At 37.3% G+C, this 12,500-nt stretch overlaps 2 protein-coding genes across 4 annotated transcripts in view; one reads left to right on the forward strand and one right to left on the reverse strand.

Annotated features, from left to right (window-relative positions):
* Positions 1 to 2,806, forward strand: part of Svip (small VCP interacting protein) — a 6,435-nt gene extending 3,629 nt beyond the window's left edge. For 2 of the 3 annotated variants that reach the window (XR_011398519.1, XR_011398520.1), the window contains exons 4-5: positions 1 to 952; positions 1,034 to 2,806. The exon at positions 1 to 952 is cut by the window's left edge and continues 667 nt beyond it. The gene's annotated coding sequence lies outside the window, so the exon portion shown is untranslated. The other variant, XM_027361795.2, reaches the window with a different exon arrangement.
* A 5,944-nt stretch (positions 2,807 to 8,750) lies between these two features.
* LOC113810104 (lactosylceramide 4-alpha-galactosyltransferase-like) overlaps positions 8,751 to 12,500 on the reverse strand; it is a 5,825-nt gene continuing 2,075 nt past the window's right edge. Inside the window, exons 3-5 of the mRNA XM_070118244.1 lie at positions 10,025 to 10,136; positions 9,614 to 9,804; positions 8,751 to 9,445 (exon numbers count right to left, since the gene is read on the reverse strand). Coding sequence (XP_069974345.1) covers positions 9,044 to 9,445; positions 9,614 to 9,804; positions 10,025 to 10,136 — 705 coding nt within the window. The 3' untranslated portion in view covers positions 8,751 to 9,043. The remainder of the gene's footprint in view (positions 9,446 to 9,613; positions 9,805 to 10,024; positions 10,137 to 12,500) is intronic.

A 12,500-nucleotide genomic window follows, 5' to 3' on the forward strand; every position in this document is an offset into this window, starting at 1 on the left:
TTTACAATTTGCTTGAACTGCTATATTGATGTTCATTTTTTAAAAAGTTGTGATGTCTCATTCATTGAGAGGTGATTACTGCTGCAAAATATGAGAGCTGATTTGTCCGCTGTCTTTTCTGAGCAGCTGCAGTATATGAAAAATGTACCAAAAGCACGTGTGGCTGTCAGATAATGGTTGAGAAATAGAAACTTACTCAAATCACACACAAAATGAAGTGGATGATATTGGCAGAATATACCTCCTTAGACGACATTAGAAGTTTTAGTTATGAGAGAACAGAGATCACTATGGTAGTTATTCATTGTGCAATTATATACAGACACAGTTAGGTAAAGATACAGATTTTTTAACCCCTAAAGGACAATATAAAGTAATTTTTTTTACTCAAGTATGAATGATACACAAGATGAATGTCGGTAAAAGTAATTTTTCCTGTCGATTTCTTCATTCATTTACTTCAGAATTTTGAATCTCACTTTAACACTTTTTCAATTATGAGGGCATATGTAGCTTTGAACTTTTCCGTCCTTTAAGGGTTATATTAAAGATTTTGTGTATGAGAGTACTGTAGTGTTCAGTCAAATTATATGTCTTTCTGTAGTAAGTTACATATACATATACATCTCAAAAACTCCATTGCACCTATGTATTAATGTTTTGCTGTGTTCATGATATATAAGATTATTTGATCTCTTAAAAAAATGTTTGTAAATTCATGGATAAAAGTGCATCAGTAATTCCTTGTTAAAGACAAGTCTGATAATGTAAAGGAGGGTTAGTAGTAGCAAGTAATAGGTCAGTAGATTATTTGTAGATTAGTAGTAGCAAGCACAAAAAAATGATGGGAGGAGCAGCAGCTTCAGGTTATCTACTATCATATGTGTTGAAATCATCCTTTACAGTAGTCCATCTTCAACACTTTCCTACTTTTTTTTAATGAGCAGTATCAATACTTTCAGGTGTATTGAAATGGGACTGATTTTATTTTTATTATTATTTTTTTCTCTCTCTGTAAGCTAAGTGATATAACATACTGATCTGATTCTAAGACAGAAAGAATTTAGGAATATAAATGACTGTATGTGGATCATCATTGTGTTTTGGAAGGTGAGACAACTAAAATTTTGAGTGTTAGTAATGAAATAAATTGCAAGAAAATGAGAGATGTTGAAACTAGTAGTTAAAAGATATATTTAATATCTTTTCATCATCATTTCATAAGCTCTCTTGATTTATACTAAGTAAAATTGGGTATTTATGTATTAATTTATTCATTCTAAGCTGCAAAATAGTCAAATATTATGGGAATTGATCTCCAAGTTGGAATATGCAATTAGGTACAGATAAAAGGAGGGAAATATGTTATTTAATGTTAAATGGTGGAAACCAAGAAGAGATTTGATTTAAAATAAAATAAACAGATAAAGGGGGAAAATGCGAGAAACCAAGAGATTACATTAAAAAAGAGAGTCAAGCACATTTCTTTGTTTAAAATATTAACCATTATCCATTAAAAACAGGAACTCCTTATTTGCAGTTTCACAAGTAGATAATTAGTGTCAGAGTCACAACATTAATTTCAGTGTTAGCCTTGCCCATTTTACATGATTTGACTTGCACTTGCCAAGAATTTTCAAACAGGTGTATATTTGTCTGTGCACATATTTGTGTAAAAAGGTTTAATGATTACAGAAAGTGTCAAATTTGCCCATTTTTGAAGGGAAATGTAAGCAAAACTATATTACATTGCAGGTCATACAAACATAGACAGTTATTCATGCAAGCAAAATGCCAAAGAACAAAGAATTTTGCAAATAGTATTTTGTATTTTTATATAGTTAACAGATATTTTATACTTTGATTATCACTTGATTCTTATGAATCGGAACTTTGTAGAAACATGTATTTTATATACCTTTCTATCTGTGCTATTTTCAACACAGAAGCTTGTTAATACAGCTCTTCTTTCCTCAAGTTTATTTGTCTACATGCTTTATATTTCTGGATATGCAGTTAGTAATGTTGTTTGGTGTGAACATATATCAAGTTATGTTATGGACTGTGTAAGACAGAAATTGTTCATGTTTTTTTTTGTTGCTGTTGAAGAAGCTGTAAAGATGGCATGGGTACTTATTAATATATCCTTGTTTCCTCATCTTCCACCAAACAAAATATATAAAAAATACTAAAGCATTTTCCATTCTTGTTTTAAAAAGGATGTAATCATTGAAGCTTTTAGTAAACTTGAAAATGTTTTTCTGATATAAAAATCAAGAGGATCTGCTTAGGTGAATATATGATTATATACATTTTGTGACATAGATCCAGTAAAAACAAATTTGATATTTGGACAAAATATCTCAATGCATTGTATGTTACTGTATCAATTAAACTGCCAAGCCTTCCTCATAATGTGGCAAAATTCATGTAATACAGAGATGTTTGTAGCAAATAAGAAGTGTGCATTATATATTTTAATTATCCATTCTATATATAGTAATCTGCATCATTCCTTTTTTCTCTTCACCCTCTACCAAAGATCATATTCACCTGAAATAAAGCATGAATTTTACTCTTCCATTCATCATCCTTTCATCCCTGTATTCACTTAGCATTGATTTTGCTTTCGTTTTATGGTTTGAAATTGTGATTTAATATCCTGTACTTAAACACATTTTGCAATCACATACTGAATCACACTCTCAGATAATGATTCTCCTGCTGCCTTATTATATGAATTTTCATTCCTTCTTCATTGTATTATACATTGTGAGAGACAAAATAAATTATGTTACTCTGCAAATTTGTCTTGTTTTCCAACTTTCTTATTTTATGGGGCTGTAAGCAACATAAGGTTATCTAAGACAGTAATTCTGTGTCTTTTAACGATATTATTGGAAAGACTTTTTAGTGTAATGACCCTCACAAAACTTAGCTTGTTGTTGTCGTGGAAGGGTTTAGGAGATGGAGATTGAGACCCAATGTAGAGGATTACCCCTACCTTGGGCCTCAGCCCTTGCCTCAACTAATTTTGCTTGGTCCTTTCTTCTCTTCTTTCCTCTTTCGTATCTTCTTTATTCCCTTCTTCTATCCCATTCCTAAGGTGTGAGAGCCCTGCTGAAAGGATGAAAGGCTGGCTTTGTGTCAGTCACAAACAGCCTCCGTGAGCCATGGGCACGGTATTCCCTTGGTTAATTACAGAGCCCTTACTCCTTATGGGGACCTTAAGGGGTAGACCATTTCTGTTCCCCAGTTTATTCAGGCTCACCATGGCCAGTAATGAAGATTCCTGACCCTTGATAGAGGTATTAAGGCTTGCCCCTTCATCGAGTAGCCTATCTGAATTTGACTTTGATGGTTTTCCAACCCTTGCCCCTCCTTTGATCACAGTTCCGACCACTGATGATAATTCCCCCTCTTAGACACTTACAAACAACTCTAACCATTCTGAAACACCCACTTAGGTTATTACTCAACCCCTGGAAAATACCTTTTCCTCATCCCCAATATTCTCTTTATCCCCTACTGCACGACCCTCTTCAATGTCAACCCCCTCTTCCCTTATTACTACCCTTCATCCTTATTGTCCTCCCCCCGGCAGAACTACTCCACTCCACACCACCCCATCTTCCTCTCGCCCTCGTCCTTCTACCTCTGCAAACTTTCTGGGTACTCTATTTGGCCCAGCCAAGTGGGATCGATTCTTTGTAATTCCCCCACAGCTCCCTATTCTGAGAATACCCTTCTCTTTCAGCAGTGCCTCCAGAAACAAGTAGGCAAGGTTAGCTTTCGCAGTAGCTCTGATCATTCGCACCTTGTCATGTTTACATTTGAAGCTCAAGCTCGTACACTATCTGCCCTAACTGACCTTACTGGCAAAACCATTCCTGCCGAACCTCACCCAACTCTTAATACTTGTACTGGAACTGTTTCCATTCCCCCAAATGCTTGTCCCATGTATAACAAGGACTGGTGAAACTGTGAAAATGTCCTACTTTCTTGCCTTGATGAATATGATGCAGTGGCAGTACAGTGTTACACTCTTCCTCCTAGAGGCCAACATAAATCTCATGTCAACATTGCCAAGATTAGCTTCCATAGACTAGACCTCCCCCATGAGGTTTATATTGGTGGATTGTCTTATCATGTCCAACAATATCAACCCCTTCCTCGTCAATGTCAAAAACCTGGTCATGACCATTCAAACTGCCCTGCTCAGTCACGTACATGTGCCAATTGTGGAGACTCCCATAATGTGTTTTATAGGAGCTGTCCTGCCTATAAGTTTGAATGTGAGGTAGCAGTCCTCAGATTTAAACTAGGCCTCACTCTATAAGAGACCAGACAGGAAGCACGACGACAAGGTTTTTCTCTCTCAACTTATTCCAAAACAGTCCTGTGCTCTGCTCCCTCACCATCAACACAAGATATTTCTGCATTTACCCAGGTATCTTTTCCCAATACCCAAAACCTACGTCCTATGTCTACTCACCCTATCCACCAGACAAATCCATTTTCCATCCTAAATCCAGATACTCCAATCTCTACCACTTCCCAGATACCTACCCCTCCTCCTCACTTTAGTTGTCATACCAGACAACCTAAACTTTCCACTCCACACTCTCTTACTACATTCTCTCCTTCACCTTCCTTTTCATCTGTACCTCAGATATCCATCTCCTCTTCTCCTCCTTATATGGGAACCTTTGTTTCTCAGTCCTCTATACCAAATTCCCCTTCAGAAACCCTTGAAGACATCCGAAACTTCCTAAAGAAACTTCCTCCTCCACCCCCCAATCCCTCTGTTCCTACTCCTACTACATTTAAAGTATTTGCAGATGTTCATCCTCCTCCTTCCCAAGTTCCCTCCATCCTCTTCTTCCTACACCCTCCCAACATACACCATCCTCTCTACCACTTGAATACTCACATGAATCCTCTCTAACACAACAGTGTCCTTCCCCAGACCCCTCCTCTCCAAACATTTTTCCATTTTTCCTAGTGCTTCTCTTTCTCAACCCCTGGATTCTTCTCCTCCTAGTTCTCCAACAGCCACCTCTGTTTTCCTTGATCAGTGTCCCTATTCCTTCCCCAGTCACATATACACTGCAATTCACTCATTTGCTCTGCCCCCTTTTGTTCCCCCAACCCCTTCCCATGATGCCTCATCCTCTCAACCACCCAAACTGCCCATACCACCCAAACTGAACCTCCCCCCAAAACCCCATCCTTCCCTACTATCCCTCCCACTCCCTCCTGGGTATACACATGAATCTCTTTTATCACAATATCCTTCCCCACTGTACCTATCGAACCCCCAGACACTACTCCTTCACCTATTCCTGATCCTTTGTCTCAACCCCCAGATACCTAACCCCCTACTACTAATACAACCGTATATAACTTATCACCTATTATCCCTATTCCTTCCCCAGTCACAGATACAATACAATTAATTTAATCGATCTGCCTCCTTAACCTTTCCCATTTATTAATCACTGCTCTACTTCATTTACTTCCCTCCTTTCCCCTTTTCATTACCATACTTTCCTGTAACACCCTCTAATCTTTGATATTTAACACCATCCCCTCTCCCCGGATTTCTCTCTTACTCTTCAACAATTATCTATTCTGCCTTGAACATTTTTCCTATACCTTCTCCAGTGACAGATACACTATAATTCACTCAATCGCCCTACCCTCCCCTTTATGCTAATTTCTGCTCTAGTTTACTTGCTCCCCTATCCCCCTATTCACTGTATTATTCTATAACGTTTTTTAACCTTTGACATCTAACACAAGTCAGCCTCAGGAGCCCAGCTGTCGACTGACTTGCCCTATGGTAGTACCTGGGGCACAAGTGTTCGACCCAGGCTGGATATGACACTTCCACGGGCGTCATGGTAGCTAGGAAATTTCCGTAAGATCGACTCAAGAGGGAAAATAGCGAGACCACAAGAGCTGCGGAGACCAGGAGGGAAGCTCGGAGAAAGCGGCAGCCATTTTTGGTCCGGGATCCGCTCTCTGTGATCCATATTTGGCACGGCGATTTTGGGATTCCCATGTTTGGGTTTCTTGGCATTTAGGGATTGTTAGTATTTTACGATTCTTCTTTTTTTTAGATTCTTGGTATTTTGTGATTCTTGTGATTCTTGGTATCGCTTGGTAATTTAGGATTCTTGGTAACACTTCCCATTCATGTCATTCCTGCAGTTCAGAAGAGAAAATCAGATTAGCCTTTACGATGTTGGTCATACACAAGGGATTTTTTTTTTTTTTAATCTGGATAGGCCTACACACTGACATTATGAATTCGAAGAAAAAATATCACTGATTAGTAAAAATAGATAAATAAATAAACTTACTTTTTTGTATTAAACAGTGATGGCACCTAGGCTGTCAGTTCACATGAAATCCCGAAAACAAAACCAAAAATCTGAAGAAAAAAATTACACAGTATTTAACTGTAGGAAGATCAGAGCGGTGGAAAAGCATGTATCTGCATATACAAGGTGAAGAAAGTGAAATAAAAGAGCAACACAGACCAAGACACTATAATAAAACCTCCCCCCCCCCTGAAGAGGGAGTAATTAGAGTAATCGGTGGAGTAATGAATGTTCTTAAGGTCCTAAGATCTGGTGAGAAATAATGAAGACAGTGAGAAAACTGGAGGCATCGTCAGTCTCTTCAGTTGTGGCACACATACATATACATACACACACGCATGCACGCACACACACGGGGAAAACATTGGAATATCAAAAATATGTATTGTTCTTTTAACATCACTGTCGCCAATATGTGACAGTGAAAATTTTCAGGGTAACTCCAATCCTTCGACCTGACCTTAAAATCGAATATGATTTGTCCTAAAATAATGTCTCTTTGGCATAACTACCAACACCTGGGTTATTAAGGTGGGAGGAATTTCCAGGAGAAAAATCTATTTCAACTATTAAGATTTTAATGCGGTGAAGCCTGAATACACGGTCCAAATAAGGTTCATGGGATGATTATATTCTCTCGTTGAGGGTGTATACTGAAGGTACATTAGTATTATCTTATATGTATATATATATATATATATATATATATATATATATATATATATATATATATATATATTTATTTATTTATTTATTTATTTTGTTTATCTATTTATTTATTTTTGATTCGCTGTCCAAGTATTCGGATAGGCCGGGTTTCGCTTGAGCCACCCAGTTGTGTTGCACCTTGTGAAGCTTGAAATCAGTCGTAGATGAAATAGTTATGATGAATCATAGATGGAAAATAGTGGATAAAACAAGGGTAGAGGAGGATAAGATCTTATCGGCGGGGGGGGGGGGGGGATTTGAAACAAACTTGAAATTGTCTTCATTTTCTAATAGAAGGGGTATACATTTGGCGCTCAGCTAGCTAAAGAAGAGAGAGATATCAGAGAAATATTTATAATCTACAGTGTTATCCAATTCGCTTTGAAAGCCCTGCAGTGTGTATGCCGATTCTGGCGGTCAGCATCTCTGATTGGCTGATAAGCAGCGGGTTTATGATTGGCTGTCACCTGTCGACCGCTCTGAGATGGCGCCACTCTTAAGAACAAAATAAAACTATGCCGATCGCATTACAATGATGTTCTCACTACTCCTCTTTAAGGTGTCACTTCTACCAGCGTATTTCCTGTGGTTTTAAATATCCTCAGTGACTCTTACATTTTTTTAAATGCTAAATCACTCGACTTAACCTTTCTATGTGGGGATTGTATATTACTTCCAGTCTTCACTTGATATCATGTATGTTGCTACTCCATATCACCCTTGCCTTCTGGTGTAAATTTCTAACTCTTCAATTATGATTTTTTCACTCCTAATCCTCAGATCCCTCATAGAGTCAGTATTTTATTGCAATTCCTCACATTATTGTCTAATTATCACTACGGACGTTTGTATTAGCCCAAGATATTATTACATAACCAGCCAAATTATTCTTTTCCATACTTTGCTTAAACAAGAGACAACTAAGCAAAAACTCGCTGCTATACGACCAATCACAAACCCACTGCTGGATAGCCAATCAGAAACGTAAATAAAGCATATTACATTTTTTTTCCTTAACAATAATGAATGTTTAAAAAAGGGAATATCACATTCTGCTAACTCGATGAAATCATAAAGCTAATTCTCCCCGTCCCATCTCTTACTGATTATTCGTGAAAGAAAATTAGAACCAGTCCCCCGTCCTTTTCAGCATCTTCCCATTTTCTATATCATAGTCTTCCATTTGGATTATATCAGACATTTTTTCTTATTAAAAAAAATGGCATGGTTGCCAAGCAAAGATGATAATTCATGCGCATTTAACTGTGTTTCTTCATCGTCTTGGTGACAAACCGCTCTCTCTCTCTCTACGCGAGCGGACACACACACACAAATATATATATACATATATATACATACATATATATGTATATATATATATATATATATATATATATATATACACACACACACACACACACACACACACATATATATATATATATATATATGTATGTATATATATATATATATATATATATATGTATGTGTGTGTGTGTGTGTGTGTGTGTGTGTGTGTGTGTGTTATCAATAGAAAAAGAACTTTATATTTCCAAAGTACATTTTGTGGATAAAGTTTTCTTGTACCCTAATTCTGTTGTTTTTCTCCATTAGTATTCATATTTCTTGCTGTTGAATTCTCAGAAAGACAAATGCAACTTGTGCTTTCTAACTGTATGTTTTTACTCTTAAGAAGAATGTAATGCAGGAAATATTCAGTAAACTTCATTAAAAAATCTATTATACTTTATTTTTCTTAGGTTTCCATGTATATATTCTTTGTACTTCCTATTTTACTCCGTCTACCCCATGCAGATGATTTTTCTATTTTCATGTTCAGTTATATGTGAGAATATGCTTGCGTGTGTTTATGCATAAGTGTATGTATATGTGTGTATTAAAGAGAGCAAGAAAGACTAGGGTTAAGACTTCTATACATAATAGAGTCACAGCTCCAACCCATGCTTTACAATGGCATTATACACTTTTGGGCAGTTCCTCATGGCAGCCTCTCCCAGTAGGGTTAGATTCCCCAGAGGGACTCTAATCTTCGTGGTATGGGAGCTGTATAAATGCAGGAAATAAGGATCATTCTGGCTCGTGAAGAAGTTCAGTGCCTTTCCCTTCTTCTTTTGGAAGATGTAGTCCAACTCGGTGTAAGGCGAGAAGGGATAGAGGCGAATTCGTGCAAAAATAGTCACGTTACCACATTTCGCATCCGTTTCCGTAATGTTGGGCCTATTGGTGACATCTGGACACAATTCGTGCATAACATCATACAGGAGATATGGTCCAATTCTACAACAGCTTTTGGGATCAAATACTTTTGGTATAGATGAAGCTACCATCTGAAAGTGCATTAGTATATTCAGTACCATGTTTATAGTGTGAAAATGGAAACATGCACCAGTCATTTTGTTTGCTGGTTAGAATAATTTCACATAATCTCAGAATACATATTTATAAGATCAATAAGATTACTGCATATTCTCATCTACATTACTGAATAGTCTTACTTGCAATGATGGATGGCCTTTAACAAAGTTCATGGCAGCATTATTTATCTGCACTAAAGCATGCCATCCAACCCAATTACTGAAGCTGGGCAAGGAGCGAAGAGTGATCATATCCAGGTCCAGAAACGTCCCACCAAAACGTTTCAACAACTCAATTCGACTGCTGTCTGACACGAAGGTTGGAGATCGTGCTGAAAGAAAACCATTGTAGAGCTAAAGAAAACGAAAATTAGGTTAGGATCCCTACAAAGTACATCTACAGTAATTATTGTATATGTTGAAGCTTTACATTTAGACTATAAAGATATAGAAAGATATTGCCTAATTTTGTCTTAATCATGGGATAAGGACTGATATTAATTAAATTACCAAATGAGAAAATCCATTAAGAAGTAATATCGGAATCCAAACCTTCATTTAACATCCACTGACGTTCTCGGTGCCAGGTCAAAAGGGGTTCTTCTTGGTACACTTGATCAAGGTCAAGCCATGATGCGTGCACATTGTCTAGGCCCAACACGACCTTTGGAGAAAAAAAAGAGTGTGAAAATATCTGTCACAAGAAGTAGATAAAACAATATCACCAACATTTTAAAAAGCACACTGGATATTATGTTATTTGAAAGAAAGATACACACGCACACACACACACTACGCCTGCCTATGAATGGAAACGTATTTATCGAAATATATTACAGCCTGGAGCCGCGGATCAGAGGTACGTCCGCAATTTCTAAGGGGAGCACAAACCCATGGGAAAAAGGATCTTGTTTTTCTCTAAATGAGAGCACGGTCAAATAATAGGGAGTTTAATAATAATGTGATTAATCAATAAAAAAAAAAAAACTAACAAGTTTTTAATTTTCTTGAATATCTGGCATGGAATCTTATTCATAGATACAAGGGTGTGTGGAGAGAAGGACAAATTCCTAGAAGAGGCGTGGAAGTAAAGAGTTAAGAACCACTGGCTTACAGGTTTGACATGAGCACACAGCAATATTAAAGGTTTCTTGGTGGTGGTTAACTTGGCTTCCATATATTTAGGAGTCCGACAAAGAGCTGTGTTTCTTGGCACACTCTTAATGATATCTTTGAAATGTTTTCGGTCGCGAATACATCAGCAGAAACAGCAGTGGTAGTAGTAGAATAGTTATAGCAGTAGTAGTAGCAGTGGTAGAAGCAGTATTCGTATTACTATTAGTAGCAGTAGCGGTTCATAGGCGCAGGGGGGGGCAGGGGTGCGACCGTCCCCTCACTCCAGAATGAAGGAGGGCAGGACGCAACTTCTTTCCAACCCCACCATTCCTCAACTCTCGAGGGCATTCCCTGTAAATAAGGAACAGGGCAATTCCTTGGTTACCCCGTTGTTGAGAACACCGACCCCCTGCAAGTGAGAGGCCAGCTACATCTGAGTCTGGCGTTCAAACTGAAACAACCATTATGCCAAGTACTTACTAAATAAAATGTCTGTTAGCATAGTGAGATATTTTATCTCATTAAGACTGCTAAAATCGAAGAGCTTCCGGGGACTTCGCCGTCTCGTCCCACGCCAGGGCGCTGCCCCACCCACACTTCAAAATGTCTTCCTACGCCTATGTGGTGGCACTAATCATCCATTTCAATTATCTGTTCGTCTGTGACGAATATCGAAACGCTGCGATTCAACTATAATTCCCATTGTGCCTGTTTCATATATATGTTGTACTTAGTACCGTTTAAGTTTTTGTGTTCAGGTTTTGGGCGTCCTATCTTGCCGCCGAAAACATGGCATTTTTCCACATGATAAATTGCACTTAATTCTAATAAAGAACTTATCATTATCAAGACTGAGAGTGAAGGAGAGATAAGGCTGCAACGTCCTTATCTACAATTTCTTGCAATTCTTTGATTTTTATTTTCTGCCGAATTTCATGTTCAAGCTCCGCCCACATCGACGTGCCAACCTATCTACTTAGCTTGTCAACACGCATGAGCGACCCATCGCCGAAAAGGTAAAATGCCAAATACTTCCTATATTATATTTTGTAGCTCTTCATATGGCCATATAAGGAGTATTTAAAAGATATATAATGAAAAGCATCTGAAAATGGCATACGATTATACAGAAAGGTATAACGTTTATTTTAGGCCCAAAAGAGTCAATAAAACGGAATATAATTGACATCAATAACAATATGAATGATAATAGTTATTATTGCTATCGTTTTATTTAATACTGTATTATTGTTATCATTATAGATATAGTGATATAAAATTACATGAGATGAATTTATTTTTCTCTAAAGCCGGGTATCAAGAGATTCCAATCGACATACGAAATATAGCAAGACTAGTCAACGCATTGGTGAAAAAGCAGAATATGAATGTACTATTTTTATTATCATTGTTACCATCCTATCACTGACATTGCCATTGCTGTTATGATTATCATGGTTATCATTATTATCCTTCATTGTGATCATTATCAATGTTGCATCATCATTTACTATTACAATAAACAGCACCGCCACTATATGAATAATAACAACAGTGATATAGCACAATAAGAAAGCGAAAGTCAGTTAAATAACGTGTAAATCCAGAAAAATAGTTGTCTTTAAGATAAGTCATAACACATATTTCTAGCATGTGGTATGGAATCAGGTGTAAGCCATTCGAATCTCAATTACCATTATAATAGTATTATTCCTTATTCATGTAAGGAAACTGCCGTGCCACAAGTAAAACAGCTGGTTTTGTTCAAGCGGTACGACACTTTGGCCCGATGGTTTTTCGTACACCTGACAGCGTGGATGCTCCTCCAACAAGGGCTGTAATTCAACGGAAATTCGTCTGTTAAACGGAAACAAAAGAACCGATGGTGATTACGGATTTTTTTTTTTTTTCG

This window comes from Penaeus vannamei, chromosome 4 (assembly GCF_042767895.1).
Source record: "Penaeus vannamei isolate JL-2024 chromosome 4, ASM4276789v1, whole genome shotgun sequence".
In the NCBI taxonomy this organism is placed as follows: Eukaryota; Metazoa; Arthropoda; class Malacostraca; order Decapoda; family Penaeidae; genus Penaeus; species Penaeus vannamei.